This window comes from Syngnathus typhle, linkage group LG8 (assembly GCF_033458585.1).
Source record: "Syngnathus typhle isolate RoL2023-S1 ecotype Sweden linkage group LG8, RoL_Styp_1.0, whole genome shotgun sequence".
Lineage (NCBI taxonomy): Eukaryota > Metazoa > Chordata > Actinopteri > Syngnathiformes > Syngnathidae > Syngnathus > Syngnathus typhle.
This window is the reverse complement of record NC_083745.1, coordinates 10,470,507-10,490,707: the sequence shown is the minus strand read 5'-3', so window position 1 is coordinate 10,490,707 and position 20,201 is coordinate 10,470,507. Positions and strand designations below refer to the sequence as shown.

The window sequence follows — 20,201 nt, the reverse complement described above, 5'->3', positions numbered from 1 at the left end:
GGGACATTTCTGTACTATTGTCATATTTTAAAATTGCAATCTTGTATCTCACCTTATTTGCTGACTTCCTCCCACATTACCTCAACTCTCATTCAACCGTGTCTCATCATCCAACTTTATTTAGGATTCTTCATTTAACACGTCCCCAGTGGTTACACATGGTTGCTCAATAATAACAGAAATCAGTGAGACACAGGTGGGAATGGCAGGCTGGAAGTTGGTCTTAAAAAAGGCACAAGCTGCTCCAGCATTAATCCTCATTACGTTGGGGTCACTGCAACTGCTGCTTAATGAGGGCATCTCCAATAAAGTGTACAAGGAGTAGCTGAGAATTGCAAATCAGCATATAGACTTGAAACCCATGAATAAATATACAATCATAAGATAATATATCCCAAAACAGCTTCCATGGTACCTCAATAGAACCCAGAGAATGTTAAAATGTTACTTAGGAAATCACCTTCTTCACCTTCTGTCTCTGGCATTCTTCCTTGGGTGCAATGGTTTTTTCAAAAAAATGAATAATTAATAAAAGGTAACCCCCCTCCTCCTTTTAAAAGTGCGCCATACTAAAACATTTTCCATACCTAGCTATTGAAACTGTGTTAGCGCCGTATCATTCAAATTTCTTTCAAACATCATTTCGCCTTTACCTCAAACATCTTTTATAAACCTGTGCGTGTGTGTACATGTGTATGCATGCGTGTGAGTGGTTATTAAATCTCATACAAGTGAAATAGCAAAAGAGCCTTGAAGAGGAATTCATTTATCATGTCGGTAACGGGATGATTTGAGCCTTGAGAATGTTGATTTGTAACTGTGAACTTTAAAATAAGTCATTCAATTGCTTGATTTGGTGGCATGATATTTGTACATTGGCGATTCATTTTCTTAAGTGTGTTTGCATTGTTTAAAAAGAAAACATAACTTCATTGTTTTAATTTGGTACCATACACACGATTATAGAAAATGACAAAGTCCATTTTTTAAAACAATGCATGACAAAATGTTTTGTACAGAGAGGGATAACTTCTGTTCTTGAAATGTAATACTTATATACTACTTGTTCTCTGACCACTTCACTACCCAGTGGACTCAAGGGGAAAAGGAAGGTAATTGAAGTTCTTTGAGTTGTGTTATATTGAAAAAAAACGTCTGAAGATTAAATGTGTGTAATGATTTAGGAGTTGTCGTTCATGGCATGTTAGTTGCGTTTGTAAGAAAATACAAGTGTTCATTTATTTTAAAGAAAGCGTGTCTTAACATGACAGCTCCCTGAACTACGTATATAGACAATAAAAGATTGCAGGATTTGTGTAACATGTTTGCAATGGTGATTTTAATTGTTTTTACTACTACCAGGAGAAAACAGGATGTGATGTTTCAGTATGTTTATGTAATGACAATAAAGTCGTATTATATTTATATTATCCATCTATTTGTCAATTTTCTATGAGCTCTGTTAAATTAAGTTCAAGGGTACAGGACTGTCTCAGAAAATTAGAATATCGTGATAAAGTTCTTTATTTTCTGTAATGGAATTAAAAAAACAAAAATTTAATTAATAAAAGGCTTGCAATATTTCAGCTGATTTGTAATGAATCAAGAATGTATGGCTTTTTTTTTTAAATTGCATTACAGAAAATAAAAAACTTTATCACAATATTCTAATTTTCTTAGACAGTCCTGCATAACTATTGTTTCAAATGCATCTCTCTTTTGAGAAAAGGTGGAATATTTGCTGGGGGATTTAAACCCTGGCCAAATAAATAAATAGGAAGCATTGTCAGATTGTCCCAATTAGGTGGCTGAACCTCTTCAAGGTGATTCCCTTGATGTGAAAGTTGCTGAACTATTATAATATCTTCCCAAAGGCACCCAAATTGTTGAGGCAAATATTATTCAGCACAACCTCATTTTCTTATCCATTACCCAAAGCTCTGGACCATGGTAGGGCTGGAGTCTAAATTTACTGCTAAATTAAGAGATCAGTTTCTCCTCTGTAGCTGTTATTGTACTGATACCTCTCACCCAGGCTTTCTTTTTGTCACTTGGACTACTCAATTCCATAATTAATCCCATTCACAGTGAGTGACTCGGGATAGTCTGGGGTTTTGTCCACATTAAATGGAAGAATGGATAAAGACATAATCCTCACAAATCAACATTAATTGATTCACAGGCATTGACTTTTGTCATTTTCAAACAATTTTCATGTGAGATTTTATTTGTAAAGATTTTTGACATACTTGAGCCTCTCTCAAAGTGAAATTTTCAAGGTCTTTTCACTACTGGATCTGACCATTTCACCAGGCAGGAGACATCTCAATACACAGATATTATTTATGTTAATCAAATGTGTTACACTAATTTCGATCCCTGAAGGGAAATTCCGTTTTGGCTCTTGTTCTTGTTCCATTAACCCGCAGAAATTTTTTTTGAAAAAAATTACATTATATGTTGTTTTTATTCATGTTAGTATACACTCGATAAAAAGTTGAGGATTTATAAATCATTATTGCATCATTCTCTTCCAGTCTGTTTTAGAATTATTACAGTGGACGATCCTAATGTTAAATTTCTTCCGGCCAGCATTGTTTTTAATTAATAAACCAAGATTCTTTGTAAAGAAAAATTAGCTACCATATTGGATCATAATTAAAATAGCAGTCAATAAATGTATTAGATTTCTGCGGACTTGTTGCTAATACTTTAGAGTGAAGCAATTCTACAACCGAGCTCTTCTTGTTCTGTGTGGTGTGGAACATCAAATATACAGCAGAGGTTACGTTGGATTTTCCCTTGAGGAATTAGACGAGGAGTATGATAATTTCATATTAAATATTACATGCTCCGTTATTAGATCATATCCAAAGTCCCAAGTTCCTTTTTCTTTCTTTCTGTGACTTTACTGTCCACTTACAGCACAGTCACACTAGCCCGAGAGCCATGCCGAATCAAATCTCTTTGTTGAAAAGTCTGTCACGGTGACATAATGCATGACAAGAACAGTTTGCATGCTAGCACAGTGCAACCCATATTTTGGCATGAATCACTACCTAAGTGGAAATTGGCATTCATAATAGATCAATAGCAGCAAGCAGACAGCTGTAGATGTACCTCTCTTGCTCCTGTCAATTCCGCCGAGTACTGTGCTACATCGCAACTCTGTGAATCCTGTCGTGTCTACCTCATTATTGCAAAAACCGCAAACCTGCCAAAGTGCCAAATCCTCAAGGGTGAGTCGTGGCGTATTGTGTGTGTGTGTGAGACACTTCCTTAAATGCATTTAATGATTGCACTATTGTTATTCCCAATGACAGATCACAACTAATTCACATTTAGAGATGTTTGCTTTGTTCACAAAGGACAAAAAAGATTATTGGCTGAATGGAGGCTTTTCTGGGGATAGATTGGAAAAGGATTTTTTTTTGTATTCAGTGCTATCATCCTCTTGATGATTGAATGATTTTCTACCTTTCTGTCTAAGGCAGTTCAGCTTTTTTTAAATATGATTATGGAGTATTTACATTCAGTTTTGTAATATGATCAATTTTAGATAAATATGAAGCACTCACTGAATTTGGATATGCCCACATTAGAGATTGTTTTGATGCTAGATGGTTATACTTTTTTTTTCATATTCCTTGCTTATTTGATTAAAAAGGAGATTGAAAGTTTGAGTATTTGCCATGCTTTCAACTTTATTGGAACAACTCGTTTGTTTTCCTGGATTTCACTTAGCATTATGGATGAGGGTTGACTGTACTATTTTCTCATACAAGAAATGAACAACCCATTCACATTTATTTCACAAGGTGTCCTTGAACGCAGCTTCCCTCAGCCAATCTATCATCAAGTAACAACTACAGTACAAAACCAAACAAGTGAATAATAGTTGTGTTGAAATACAAAGAAAAACAATGAAATTGTCAAAGTAACCTGCAACTCACGATCACAGTGGAATGGTTTTTATTTTTCATTTTATTTTTTTATCTCTTCATGCTGCAAGAGAGTCTCTACCTCCCTTGAATGGATGTCTCAGTTCCAACAATAAAGACATCTCACTAGTGTTCTGGATGACCAATAAAGAAATGACCACAAAGCTACTCTCCAAAATCTTCTCCCAGAATAGTGACAGAGTGATGCCTATCTCCTTGCATTTTCACTTCTTATGGGAGTAATGCCCTTGTATCCCAATCCGTTCATCTACACGTTTGTGTGTAGTCAGAACTTGAGTCTAAGCAGATAAAATGTTATGATGCCACTAACACACATCAGTGGATCTTTAGAATGCAGTGATGATCACACCATTTATGGCCATGATTCTTATTGGTGCCTTAAAGTCCATGAAGAATGTAAAAATGATATTGACTATGAATAGTAAAAAGCTAATTTGGTCTCAACGTGCAGTTTCATGGAAAGGTTTGGAGGTGAGGAGGTCATCTCACCTCTGCAAGCTCCTCAATCCTACGAGTGATGATGTTTGCGCTGAATGCTTTTCATGCCCATACAGAGCTGTATTGCACCATAGAGACCGTGCACAAAATGAGAATAATTGAGTGGAGTCAAATCCTGAAGTGACATAATGTATATTTCATGATAACCAAGCACTCTGGAACAACGTGATGCTGATTTGACCAACATGGCTGTGGCTAAATAAATTCAGTCAACACTGCAAATACAACACAATCATAAACCTACTTCAGCATGGAAATGGGAATACTTGGCCTTTTGATATGCCTCCCAGTAGAATGTGACATCTGCTTTACACTGATAGCTGACATTCCTGGATCGTCGTATCCTTGTGGGTACAATTACCCTTGAAACTTGAGTGGAAAAGCTCAGGTCATACATACCTGTGCCCTAAACCCTAAATAAAGAAAAATATTACTACTCGAGCCTTGGAGCCAGGTTTCTATCACTCTAGACTGCAAATTTTATTCGGGCCAGCTGTGGCCCTGTTCTCTGCTTGGGCTCCCCTGGGTCGAGCCGTGCACCAATGCCAATACCCATCAACCCTGAACATCAATCACTGCATGGCCTAGATCACATTGCATCTCCCACCACACAGGACCTCAACGATACTTCTGTCCTTTAGCTTTTGAGACCTGTCATGCAATTGATCTGTGCTCTCAAAGAATTCAAGAAATCTAATCACAATTTGATTTTTATATACCATATTTTTCGCACACCTAAAAACCTCGAATTTTCTCAAAAGCCGACAGTGCGCCTTATAATCCGGTGCGCTTTATTTATGGACCAAAATGGATTCGTGGATGAGGACTAATTTATTAAAGTAAGCTTTGCGTGTTTATTTTGTGTGTTGTGTGATATTAACGTTTGAGCAACGTTGAGTTATTGAAATAGTGTTATTGTTTTCACTATTTCGAGTGTTACTATATTGTGATTGCATTAACGTTTGAGCACGTTTATTTATTCTATGCGCCTTATAATCCGGTGCGCCTTATATATGAACAAAGTTTTAAAATGGGCCATTCATTGAAGGCGCGCCTTATAATCCGATGTGCCTTATAATGTGGAAAATATAGTAGTCGACATGTATGTTGAGCACGATCTATAAAAGTATAATACTCAACATAAGTAAAATGCCTAGGTTACTTTCCCTTTAACAACATTTCTGCATCATCCATTTACTTTAGTGCTTGTCCTGTTCAGGGTTGTGTGGAGCTGTACCCTTTCGGGATGACTTGTGGCAAAAGTCAGACAACACCCTGGACTGGATGCCAGTCCATCACAGGGGCAGATAGAAAGTGATAAAGATCCCCATATCCTAACTGACTCACGCAGTCCTCTTCATAAATCTCAATGGAACGAAACAAAACAAAGGTTCCGTTATCACCACCCTGCCTTTAAGTCTATCCCTTTTCTTACTTGCCTTTAACAACCGCCTTGTGTTGTTAGTATTTGATCTTAATTGTGGACACAGCTGAATCTGAACCATCCCCTTTTTTTAAAAAGATATCTGACATCCATCACGTTTGTTTCAATTGGCATCTTGTGTTGGAGCCATGATTCATATTTTTGCAGCAGCTCTTCAAGGTGTGGTTCTACCTGTTTAACTGTGGAGACTAACAAAAACAGCTAATCTTTTGGGAATGGGAATTTGCAGGGTGATTCCAGAGTTTTCTTTCACAAATGAGTGATTCCATATTTTTTCTGGTCAAAAACTGTATGTTCTGACTGGCAAATTAGTTTTTTTAAGGCTAATAGTTAACATTTTAAATAGTTTAGTTGTGTCGTGTCTGTAATCATTTTTTTTCCTTTTGCCCTACAAATTAAAACAACTGAATGAAGATCCTTTGAGTCTGGTGAATTTTTGCCAGGGCTTCCTTTTGCTGACGTTTAATGTTTAAATGACACGGGTGTTTAAATGACACGGGACACTTCAGTTTACTTGACTATTTTCAGGGAATTAATTATAATTATAATCCCCAAGGTTATTTTAATGTTTTATGCAGTGGGTTATATGAACCTTTTAACAAGCCAATTTCACAAATTGAAAGGAAGTTCTTGGCTCATATGCGGTTTTAAAATGCTCCATTGCCCAACTTCAAACTTCTAAATATTCAGTCCCAATATTTCCAAGTTGATTATTTACATACTGAATAAGCTTGTTTCGTTAGCGGCACTAATTAAACAGTTGTTTTCTATCAGCTTCACATTTACTGTTGTATTCCTGAAGCATTTATTGCTCAGACCATTTCCTTTGTGCTTAACCTTTAAGCAAGTTACTGTAGCGTGAAAATCAAACTTTGCTCTGGATGAATGCCATCTGCCTGCTCCACTCCATTTCTTATAATGAGTAGTTTGTTAAGTTGATGCTGATTCTGATTCTGAAAGTGCATTGACGATTTTACTAAGGAGTGGAAAGGAACCACTTCTGCTAAAAATAGACATACTTTTGTTTGTCTATTCTATTTCACTCGGACTTGCATTCCAAATATTAGTTTGTAAGGCTTTGCAATAAATACTTTTGTTGGTCACCTGGAATTGTTCAACAGCAAACGCAAAGCAGAGCTGTTTTGTTTTTGTTGCTTCGGGAACTTCATTATTCGCAATCAATAAAAATAAATATGATGTCATCTGGCAACTGATGCAATTCTCTGCTGTTGCTTTTTAATAAGTAGCAGCAGAATATTTTTTCCTTGTTGAATCATCAACCAAATTATTAGCAGTATTATATTATTGCAGGCCTAATTGTGTAATTTCTTTTAGCTCATATCTGAAATTAAATACACATCTGCATGTCGCACAAATTAGCAGCCACTGCCACTGAGTCGATTTTAAAAGTTATTTTAAAAACAGTAGTATCTTAATAGCTCACTCAGAATTGACCTTTTTCTGCCACCATATTTCAGACATAAAGTCATAAGTCACCTTTAAACTTGTCAAGGTCAAAGAACAGAGTTTGGTAGTGAATGAACTTTGTGTCCTTCTGCAGGAACCTTGCCATCATGAAGTATTAATTCCCCGATCGGGATGTTGGGGCAAGTCTGGTCCAGGTTCACAGTCGAGCCTGGCGCAAGCGCTAACACTTTTTCATACCTGTCGGCGTGAATTCCTAATCTTTTCTTTCCAGTACAAAATGGATTACCTGACTGCTGATATGTTGAATGACCCTCTCTGCAGTTTCCCTCAAGCTCCATCTTCTTGTGAGCGCATCTAGGCACGAATTGTTTACTTGCAGCTGGTACAGAAAAATCAAAATATTCCATTTCATTGTGACCATGAAGATTTTCCAATAATTTGTTTTTTTAACAATGGCCACAGTCATGTGGGAAAAATACAGATGAATTATAGAAAAAAATAAAATGTCAGGGTACTCTCCTTCACCCAGGTCATTTCATTCTGTTGTCATTCACTCGATAGCAACAAAACTGTTCTGCTTATTTTGAGGAGACGTTTCGCCTATTATTTGTGCATGCTTGAAATCGTCAAGCTTTATGCATCAGGGCTCGGACTGCGACCGTCAGCCTGTCTGAAACGTCTTCTAAGAAGTTCAAACAATTATAAGGGCTTTGAATAGCCATGAGAGAGTGGCCCCACAATAAACAATTAAATGCAACAGGCGTGCGTCGATCGAGATATAATATGTACAACACCTTCACACATACATACCGTAAATTTTGGGCTATAAGCCGCACCGGACTATAAACCGCACCAGCTAAAATTCGTAATTTGTTTAGTTTTATACTTATATAAGCCGCACCAGACTATAAGCCGCATGTGCGCACGAGTTATTTTCAAAGACAGTACACAGAAAGCCTTTTTAAAGTTTTAATCACATTAACATTTCGTTGTAAACACGGAAGTAACAGCACTAGCTGGGCTAAAGTTTTAATAGCATTAACATTTCGTTGTAAACACGGAAGTAACAGCACTAGTTGGGCTAAAGTTTTGATAACATTAACATTTTGTTGTAAACACGGACGTAACAGCACTAACTAGGCCATCTTTGTCTTCCTCCTGTCCACTGAAACCAGCAAAATCTTCCTCCTCAGTGTCCGATTGGAATATGCATGTAAAGTGATCGCCTAAGGTTTTTAATGTTTAATTCCCATTTGTAAGAGAATATACACAAAGATGATTGTCAGGAAAGAGATAATTAAGATAAGATAATCCTTTATTATTCCCTCAATGGGGAAACTCCTATGGGGATGCATAACATTTATTAACATAACAGCACAACAGCGGTCCACAGCCTTTTTATGAGGGTACAAGTGTATTAGTCATGAGAAAAACCACGGGAAAAAAACATATATAAGCCGCACCGGACTATAAGCCGCAGGGTTCAAAATTTGAGAAAAGGGAGCAGTTTATAGTCCGAAATTTACGGTAATGACGCCGGTCGGTCCGCTATCCTCAATCGTGCTAGTGAGTAGCCACCTCCCTTCCAATTGCTAAGATTACCACATCATTAAGTGGCAATCAAGGTTACAAAAGCACTGCCATTAAGCGCAACATCCAAGAGACAAGCACCCCTCAAGATAGTATAATGGTGGCCTATAGTTTTTTAACTAAAGGTGTAGAGGAATCACAATTTGTTATCTAATGTAATCTTGACAAAGCCAAATTAAAACTGTCCTTAGCTTTGCCTCTGGCAGCATTCTTGTGTTGTTCTTTTTTTTCATTTTAAGGCTGAATTTCCTCTACAGGGAGAAGTGACTGCATCTACGCACAAACTGCCTCTTTTTTTCCAGCGCCCTCTAAAATGCAATATGTGTTGGCTAATTTCGTTTGTTGTGCTTGACTTGGTGCAGTGGCGGAATTGCTGCTCATTACAGGTTTTGGTCCATCTTGCTCCTCTATGTATGGGAAAACAGCACCACTATTAAGCCAGCGCATTAAGAGTTGCCATTACTGGATGTACCACGGAGACACATAAAAAGCAAAACCGCAGAGCACATTGTTGTGCACCGTGACAGCGAGTTTTAACACTAAGTATAATATAATGCAATAGATTAGTCAGTAAAATAAGGATGGATGGATGTAAGATCATCACCCTCTTAAATTATGAGTTAGTTTTTGCATGTTTTTATGGGTAGAATAAAGAAATCACTTGATACACAGGTTTATTTGCATAATTACAGATTGCAGTCCATCAAAATGAGATGCATTTCATATTTTAAACATGATTGCTTCCTTTGTTTGAAGTACCTCTTGAGGACTGTGGCTTCCTACTCCACAAGTTGTTCCACTACATCTGCTGGAAAGTATTGTTTTCTATAAATTATATTTCCAAACATTAAGGGGCATGCACTAGTTGGCATGCAAAAAGGAAACTGCCTTTATCAATGCGTTCTTCTCTTTATCACCCATCATGCATATTTAAACAGCAGCCATCTGAAAATGATGTGCCTGCGCGTTGCAATTATTCATTTGAGGTATTTAAAAGTTTTTTTGAATGGCAGTGGTTTATAATGAATTATTCACACAAAAAGGCCCTTTTAACATCATTTAGGGCAACATAATGGCTTCTACCTGCAGCATCCCTTCAGTGGAAGAATAATGCAATATGCTTGTGTTCATTTCTTCTGACAATCTTTGCCCACTCTAGATTCAAATCTGCTCTCACACTATCACCTTTTTTTTTTTCGCAAACCCAAGCATCCATAATTTCTTTTAACGATTGTCGACTTTTGTACCATGAAATGTATCGAACAAATTGAAAGAAAGACCTTGGAGTAAACATTTAGAGAGTTCTAAAAAGAGAAAGAAATGTTTTGGGTTGTGAAACAGCCTATTTTGCACAACTACTACTTAATTTTAATAACACCCAACATGTTGTCATGACAAACAAAAATTGGTGCCTTGATTCTGTCAACACCTATTTACTACCTTGTCATATGGGAAGTAATTGAAGTCGATGGTATGAACTAGCTGCCCTCATTATGGGGTTTTACATCAAGGCTCTACATCCCACAACATTGCTCTTCTAAATCCCGTCTGAGATGTTTTTAAAAGGTAAGCGGTAATTAACTACTCACCATAGAGGGCAAAAATCCATATTCCAATAATGTTGATGGAATGTTTGCTGGCAAATTTGTGTGTCCTGCAATTTGAGTGCAAAACTGCAATTTCCACTGTGTAGGGCTGACTATTTTGTTGCTGTTTATTTTTTTCAAGTATTGAGCCGCATACAGGGACAGTTCCCAAGTGTTTATAATGTTTGTGAGAGATTTTCATCCAAATACTCCAGGAAATGGAATGATGCCCTGACAGGTCACTCCTTTACATCCATTTTGAATTACCGTATTTTCCGCACGATAATGCGCACCGGATTATAAGGTGCACCTTCAATGAATGGTATATTAAGATATATACATTTAACCCGCTGGCCGGACTTTGGACACGCCTGCCGTAGTGGCTCAATATTGGTCCATATATAAGGCGCACCTAATTGTAAGGCGTACTGTCGGCTTTTGAGAAAATTGGAGGTTTTTAGGTGCGCCTTATAGTGCGGAAAATACGGTAAGCCTTTTAAAATGATCCATCCGTCCATCTATCCATCCATCCATCTATCCACCCATTTATCCATCCATCCATCTATTTTTGACTACACATCTTCAGGATGACGGGAAACAAAGAATAGAAGGCTATGCTCGATTGTTCAAAATTCACAGTGCATTTAGAAAACTCATTGCGAGGTCTAAATTGGAAATAAAATGATTAGGGTGGATAGTTTAATCATGTTGTCATCACCTGCAGTGTGCCTTTCAATTTTCAGAGAGAAGAGCATGCTGGGATTCATGGAACATTATCTCATTTTGTCTCCACTGTGTTGGAAATATTACCTGTCATTTTCAAATCTCTTCATTTGATATCCCAATTCACCCCTTTTGGCCAAACAAGCTGGATAATTGGTTACCCATCAACACTCAGACGTCTTCTGTCGTCCTCATTTCAGCGTAAGCATTGATCACTATTTGCCAGGAATATACGGATATACCTGTGATAGTTAGACATGGATGAAATCCCAGCATGTAAACCATCTAACTATGGTCACAACAAATTATATAATCCTTCTTCCCATGTGCCAGATGACCTCCCTGTCAGTGATGGGTTTTGAAGCCAATCATTCATGTCAATATCACATGCTTAAATGGATGTTGTGTTCTGTAAGTGCTACTTTATTGTTAGAAAAGCACAGTAGATGTTTTCTATGCCTGTAGGACACATGACCTTCAGTGTATCAAGTCATGATATGGGATCACTTGATGAGTGTCACTGTGAAACGACTTTGTCGTGTTTAATATTGCCCTTCATTAGTTACAATTGTACCGCTTAATGTAGTACATCGAATCTGCTACAGTTGTGGACTTTGTAGGGATAATTACCATTGACCCTCTCAATTTATGATTAAGAGGGTATGTACTGCTTGACTGGCACAAGAGAACTTCAGAAAGAACAGTACATTTCAAAAGAAGTTCACTCAGACAGCCATCAGTTAATTTGTCGTATTTTGCAGGGTAAGGCAGTCATTTAATTGAAACTGTAATGTGTTTAAGAGACAAATAGTGTATGGCAGGGGTGTCAAACTCATTTTTTTCACGGGCTACATTGTAGTCATAGCTTCTTTCGGAGGGCCGTTATGACTGTCAAGCCAAATAAATGTATGAGCACCTCATATTATATACAGTAAAAGCTACAAAACAAACTGACAAATAACTTGTTTTCAAATCAGATGAGTAAAAACTGGTCAAATATTTAAAAAAAAAAGGAAGATATTATTAAAAGTGAAGACAATTTGCAATCCTAGTAATGACACATGAATTTGATGCACAGTTTGTCTTCGCGGGCCACATATAATGATGTGGCGGGACGTATCCGGCCCCCGGGGCCTTGAGTTTGACACCTGTGGTGTATGGCTTGCCATGATGTGTCACTGTTTCGCAATATCCGGATCAATGAAACTAAAAATGTCATAAGCACAGACTGAGCTATAGAATAGTTTTATTGGAAGACATGTGGAATGGGGTCAAGGCAGTTTCTGCCTGTGTCGTTGGAAAGTCGTGATAATGAGCCCCTCAGCTTTCTGTGGCTTCTTTCTTCCTGCAATGCAGCTGTCAAAAATGTAACTTTTTCTGCATCTTGAGGAATTCACTCCCTACCATCATAATGTCTATTTGGCTTGGAAATAATGCTTCTGGAGTTAATGGATTAACTTTTGCTTTACTGTGCATTTAAGTGAAAATGAGTTGATATGAAGTCATGCAAGTCAAAGATCTATCGACAATATTAATAATGCTTGAGAAGCTCTGTTTTGCACGTTAATTATATGAGATGGGATGGAATTGGATGAGATGAGATAAACCAGTGTTAGTGTCACGAAAAGAAAATTTAAGAGCTATGGCTGCAATTACCAAAAGAGGTGGCACTGCAGTGTTCAAATTATGAGGCAGTTTACTTACTCACCTTTATCTTGTTTACTCCCAAATGCTTGTTGTATTAATGATTCTAAAACTACTTTAGTGTTTGAGACAAAAAAACCCGACTATTTTCATTGGCACTAATTGCCAGTCTTTTCTTGAGCTTGAAAAACATGCAATTACACCACAATTTGTTTTTATTGTGGTGATAAAAAGAAAGCACCTCAAAAGAATTCCACAGCTTTAGAAGGAAATAGTCATTGTTACAATTTGATCTCTCTTTTAAAGAGTGGATGTTTTTTGGATAATTTTATGCCTTTCTTGACATATTATACAAATGCTCGGGCTTCATTTACGCTCTATTGGTGTAAGTTGATTTTAGTGGATGGGTCATTTCAGATAAATGTCTCTTGGAACGTGTAATAAATTATGCATGGACGCAGCAATTATCATTCTTGTTTGTATAAGAGCACTATTTAGGGCTTCCTTACTAATTTAAAACAGCATATGTTCGCAATCTCATTATTAATTCTAACACATTTATCCTAAATAAGATTTTCCCATCATGCATCACTTCCCCACCGTGACGTTATTAGTCAGTGTGGGCACTTAATGAGTCCTTTTACTGTTACAAACTAGCAATTTAGATTTACTTTCATAGTCACACAGATGGAATGGGACCAGTGGTGTCGACTACAAAGAAGACAATTCCTTTACTTCACAACTCATAGGCTGCATTAATAATGACTTTGATGTGGCAGATGCTCAATAATTGCCTTGGTGATAAAAGCAACCCAAGCTTACTATGATTCATTCTGACATCCACCCCAGTAACATAACATTAGATTGTTTGAAATGTTGAATAGAGCTGCTAAAATTTTCCAAACGTGATGATCCATACTGAGGTAGCCGGAACTTGCCTTAGGGCTGCACAAAAAATTGAAAAATGTCAAGATACGACCCGCCACGTCATTTTATGTGGCCCGCAAAGACAAATTGTGCATCAAATTCATGTGTCATTACTAGAATTGCAAATTGTCTTCACTTTTAATAATATCTTTTTTTTTTATATTTGACCAGTTTTTACTCATCTGATTTGAAAATGAGTTATTTGTCAGTTTGTTTTGTAGCTTTTACTGTATTTAATATGAGGTGCTCATACATTTATTTGGGTTGACAGTCATAATGGCCCCCCGAAAGAAACTATGACGACAATGCGGCCCATGAAAAAAATGAGTTTGACACCCCTGCAATAGTAGACAATAATAGAACATCATTTGGGGTAATTACAATTATTGAGACCAGTGGTTCTTAACTTTGTTGGAGGTACCGAACCCCACCAGTTTCATATGCGCACTCGCCAAACCCCTCGTGAGTGAATTTTTTATTTTTTTTTAAATTCAAGACATCGATGTTTTTTACTGGTGCACAAAATGAGCCGTGTATGAACATCACCTTGTTTAAAGAACAAAACCAACACAATGCATTAACTCACAACAAATTACCTACTGGCAAATCAGAATTTACACGATAAATCAGGCTTGTTTGGACTTCCTCAGCGGAGGCTTTGTTGAAACCCTGAGTCCAACTCACAGAATCCCTAGGTTAAGGTTAAGAACCACTGGTTTAGACATTGAGTTGAATCATTTTGCCTCCTGAAAAATTTGAAGTATTTCATTAGAAAATAAAAATGTAATTTCAATACCCATATCGCATATTGTATGTTTTTCCAGTATCATGCAGCCTGAATTTGCTGTGCTTTTCTAGCAATCTGTTCGAATCCTCCGGCCTCACTGCCTCTGCCTAGTTTATTCTTCCTGCTGTGTGTTTGCTGGGGGAATTCATCTCACATAAAGATCAAGATGATAGCAGGCAGCAATGGCAGAGATGAGAGCATAGAGACATAGTGGGAGTCGTTCAGCATTTGTCATTATATCTCTTTTTAGAGCAACATCAAACACATGATCGCTTAACTTGTTTATCATACAAATGTGTATGGCAACAGTTGTGGTGACATCACATATGCAGGGGTATGATCTTCCCTCCAACAAATAAGTAAAAACAAAAAAGGTATATGCTTTAGACATTTTTTCTAAAATTACATTTGTTTGGATTTTTTTAACATTCTGAATTTGAAAATAATGTCTTTCCGTCCTATCTATCTATCTATCTATCTATCTATCTATCTATCTATCTATCTATCTATCTATCTATCTATCTATCTATCTATCTATCTATCTATCTATCTATCTATCTATCTATCTATCTATCTATCTATCTATCTATCTATCTATCTATCTATCTATCTATCTATCTATCTATCTATCTATCTATCTATCTATCTATCTATCTATCTATCTATCTATCTATCTATCTATCTATCTATCTATCTATCTATCTATCTATCTATCTATCACAGTAAAATATTGTGATATAGATGTACAGTAACATCCTCACATCATTTACTGAAAGATTATATACCACAAATAGAAATACATTTGTCTAATAAATAAATAAATGAATTAATGAATTAATGAAAATATTTAAAACTAATATAATAATAATAATAATAATAATAATAATAATAATAATAATAATAATAATAATAATAATAATAATTGTAGGGCGCACTTCCCCATTTGCAACGTATCCTTGTTATATAATGCAGTGATGCATTACCCTGGATAGTCCTCACTAATTCCTTTCTTTTTATCTTGCTATGAGATTTTTCAGCTGCGGAACCCCAATTCAGTTTCAAGTCCACGTGAGGAACGTTGGCGATGGTGGCTTTTGCTCCCGCACGACTCCGTTTTCAATAACACACGTCTACTTCCTGCCATCGTCCAAAACATATCCCAGCCAGGAAGCTCGTCAACAGTCACAGCTTTCGCCCAGCCAACTTGAATGACGTGCACGCAGTGATCGATAATTATGATTCCGTACACTGTCAACATCAAACTCGCGGCTCGGACGTTAACTGGCACTCTAAATCTGCAGAATAAAACTGCTGTTGATTGGTGAGTACTGCTGCTGTTCTCTTAGCATGCATTGATCAGAAATGACAGTGTGTTTACATTTTTTTTTTGCAGATCGCGTTGGTCTCGGGAATTGGTACTTTTTTTTTCATAATCGGTTCCCTTAGTGTAGTAAAATGCACGCAATATTAGCTGTTGACCTTTTTGTATTTGACAAGATGTTGAAAAAATTCACGCAACGAAGACATCTTGTGTCATGTGATGGACATTTCACTGGGCCTGCTGGATTTGTGAATCATCGTCCTTGTTTGAAAATGTAACAAGAGACGTGTGTGTAGCAAACAATACGTTTTTATTCTGATCATAATTTATATGTCATTCATTGTGCTGGTCTAAATGCAAATGCTGCACCAATACAATTGCTATCAGCGCCCTTTTTTTTGGTAAAGGAAGGAAATGTAAGAAATATAAATTTACAATTCAATTATAAACAAATACATCGGCTATTTAACTTTTTTTCCAGTACACACTCCCATAAATGAGGCTGTGATAAATAGTACTGTAATCAGTAAACCGTTCCAACATGATGCCTTTTTATATGACTGGACGTAGACCAGCAAATAATGTTCCACAGCATGTTCCTACAACTGTCTTCTCCATCCTTCTTTTTCGGGTTCATAGGGGCTGGCAGGGGCTGATTGCGCAAGGATGTCATTCTAGCATCCTCATTATTGATCCAAAGACATCACAGACAATCCAAGTGTTGGAAAAACACAAAGCCAATGTGGTCAAGGTGAGCTCTTCTGTAATTACTTGGCTACAACCACGCATATACATATGCTTGTAGTTTTCTTTGGTTTTGATTGTTAGTATACACTTAATGTAAGCTGTAAAATACTCTGAATGTTGAATCAATGTAATGCATGGTTGAAGACAATGACAATCATGGACATGATCTTGGGTTAATGTTTCATAAACTCTCATAAGAATTCTTGGGTATGGATATTGCTGGACACTGAATTTCCCCCTGGGATCAATAAAGTATCTCTCTCGCTCTCTTGCTCTCTCTCGCTCTCTCTCTCTATCTCTCCCTCTCTCTCTGCACTCAAGTGTTAATGTGGATGAATTGAATAACACTAACCGCGTCATTCAGCCAAATTTTCACTATGTCTTGTAATTGTGTAATCTTTTGAAGAATGGGGTCATTTTGCATGGAGATGGACGAACCCAATGGAACTGAGGTTTAAACAGGAAGGCCGTGACATTAGCTATCAACAACTGACTTGGGCTTATTCTATGATACAGCCGGGACTAATGATTATTTTGATAATCGATTAAGCTGTTGATGATTTTGTTGATTTATCAATGAATCTGAAAAAGTTTATATTTCTATCCCTTTACTCGAAAACGTGACACTCCAATCTTTCCAAACATGAATTATGATCCTTTTACTGGATTGGTCTATAACACTTCACTGGTTCTTTTATATCAAACAAATTATTTTAGGTGCATTACCTGACATGTTTCGGCGGGTTCTTCCGCCTTCATCAGAGTGTCACTGATGTGGTTGTGACGCGTCTGATGAAGGCGGAAGAACCCGTCGAAACATGTCAGGTAATGCACCTAAAATAATTTGTTTGATATAAAAGAACCAGTGAAGTGATTAAAAAAGAAAAACAAGATGAAATTGGTCTATAACAGTTCAGAAAATAGGTAAAAATGTTGATCTTTGTTTTGCAAAGTAAAAGCATATGTTTGCAAATACATTTAAAAAAAATAATAATAATTTTAAGAAATTGGCTAAGTACGTGATTTTCTTTTTGTAGAGTTATGTTGACATTTTTTTTTTTTTAACTCAAATTTGAAGGTACCTTTTGGCCAGATTTCCAAAAAACAATTCCACAAAAAGGCCCTTTTTTCCCCAAATACAAAAAGCTCATTGTCTTTGAAACCCATCATTCGATTTCTAATATTCCTGGTGCTTTGCAGTCATTCCAACCAAACATCACATTTCACACATTGTCATTTGGAGAAATCTTGTCACGTCTCTATTGAAATAAATGGACAAAGCTTTTGTGAAAATTGGCATGTTTCATGTAATCTTAAAGATACATATTATATGAGGTTATTTATTGTTATCACGACATGAAGTTACCTATATCAGGGTATAAAATTATCCCCATAACACCCAGCACTGGCGTATATAAAAACATTGTCGTAAAGGGGGTTTATTAGATATCTCCGTTTATTGTTGCTTTTTTGTACCGATATATTTGTCAAGTAAGATACACACACAGCTGCTTGCAGGCTATCTTCTGAAAGAAAAGTATCATTTATCTATTGTTAGTATTGTTTGACCTTGAGCTAAGTAGTTGCTGTCTGACATTATTGATCCTGTGGAACGATGCCTCTCTCCAATGACTAAGCGTGTGTGTGTGTGTGTGCACGTGTGTTTTGAAGACTAATAATGGGCCGTAAATTCAACAGTGATTATCTGAGTGCAAGCTCTGCCTGAGGCTTCCATTCTTTTTTCCAAAATGTACCTAATCATGGATACGCTGCTGCAGTTGGCAATTTCTCAGAACACAGTCACACAACAGGCATCTTGCTGGATACTAGTGGATACAAGGGGAAAAAAACCCCTCTGTAAAGACGGAATTAAAATAGACAAATAATAAATTATTTAAATACGCCGATTTGAGCAATTTATTATTATTATTTTTTTATAAATATTGTTTGTATTGTTTTGCACTGGCCACATATTTACATGACAAGCAGTCTACAGTGAACACCGGCGATTTATGGAGGATAGGGAGTGGCCATTAATAGCGAACATTAAAATTGTGTATAATAGATGCACATTGAACTCTTTTCATTTCTAACCTCCTAAAATTCTCATAAGCATTCAGTATTCGTTTCTTACGAAAAGAGGAGCTGGGGAATAAAGCTAAACAAAAAAATAATAATAAAAAGTATTGAAAAAATAATTTTGAATATGCAAATCCGCAAATGCAGACCCCGTGGGTAAGTGTGGTTCCACTGCGTAGTCACTGCTCAAATTATGCTGTAATATCAGTTTTCTGTTTAAAATTTGTTATGGTCTTTTCCAGTCAGTATGCAAATCATACAAAAATGGACATATGCACAATGACAAAACCTGCTTACGATCGTCTTATTTTCACTTGCACAGCTTTCTGGCAGCTTTACTGATCATTGCAGTATTAAATGCAGTCACACAATTAATGTACAGACCAAACACCATTGCTCATGTCCCACCCACGTTATTTGAAAAGAAAGTATTTACATGCGTCCAACCACTAATGAGCTTGTATTTATGTTTAATACACAGCAGCATATAAACAAACCACAAACATCAGCATGGAGCCTCACAGTTATCTGAATACATAAGATAAACATTGACTGTTCACTAAAACATTTGGAGCAGTCCCTGCAGTAACGTCTGTGTGTCAACTTGAGAGATGAAGAGGCACAATAATATACCTTTAGTGATTAATTTAATCTTGAACATCCTGACATTTTATTTCATTGTAAAGGTCAAGGTCACAGACGCAGACTCACATTTAACTAAGAAACCCTCCTAATAAATAATTAACTCAAAGATGACCTGCGCTTTGAGATGAATTCTTTACAATGCATCTTTGACAATTCAGTTGGGCGACAGTAACAGCATTGCACAAAAGTGTTGCAAGTTCAAGACCCACTGAAGACAAAATAATTGGAAATGGGAAGTGGTTGCGAGAGAGATGCCAAAACACTTTTTTTTTTTAGTATCCTTGAGCAAGACAGCGAAGCAGCAGTATATTACTTAGTCAGTTCAGTGATTCGATCAGTTTAGTTTTCAAGAGGAAGTAGAGTTAAAAATTGTCTTCACAATACGTTCTTTGCACCCCCACTTGTCTAAACACGGCATAGTGCAGTGATCCCTCGTTTTTCGCTGGAGATGCGTTCTAGAACCACCCGCAAAAAATGAAAATCCGCGAAAGAGATATGATATATGTATTATTGAGAAATTTAAACAACATTGTATAGAAATTTCCAACACGTGGTTTTTCTTGTTGACCAAAAGAGGGCATGGATTTATCAATTAGAAGTCAATTAGAAGAGTGGTTTATCCTTGCCAAGCAATGCAACGTGCCCACCTTCAGAAATACCACGCTACACTAACCCGGGGGAATCATGCATCGCGAAACCAAAGTCAGTCATGGTTGCGAATGAATCTCCTGTTGCATTGTGGTCCAGTACACAATATTAAAGGTTTTTAAACTCTCCCCGATAAGTTTATGCAACCTAAACATTTTCCATTCTCTTAATA

The 20,201-nt window shown here is 36.8% G+C and overlaps 2 protein-coding genes across 2 annotated transcripts in view; both read left to right on the top strand.

The window, feature by feature from the left end:
• The window catches only part of vsir (V-set immunoregulatory receptor), a 292,760-nt gene that overhangs the window by 142,366 nt on the left and 130,193 nt on the right, over positions 1–20,201 (top strand). The gene's annotated exons all lie outside the window — the stretch shown is intronic.
• The window catches only part of wdr11 (WD repeat domain 11), a 35,368-nt gene continuing 30,890 nt past the window's right edge, over positions 15,724–20,201 (top strand). The window contains exons 1-2 of the mRNA XM_061285238.1: positions 15,724–15,910; positions 16,550–16,661. Of these exons, the coding sequence (XP_061141222.1) occupies positions 15,825–15,910; positions 16,550–16,661 (198 nt within the window). The 5' untranslated portion in view covers positions 15,724–15,824. The remainder of the gene's footprint in view (positions 15,911–16,549; positions 16,662–20,201) is intronic.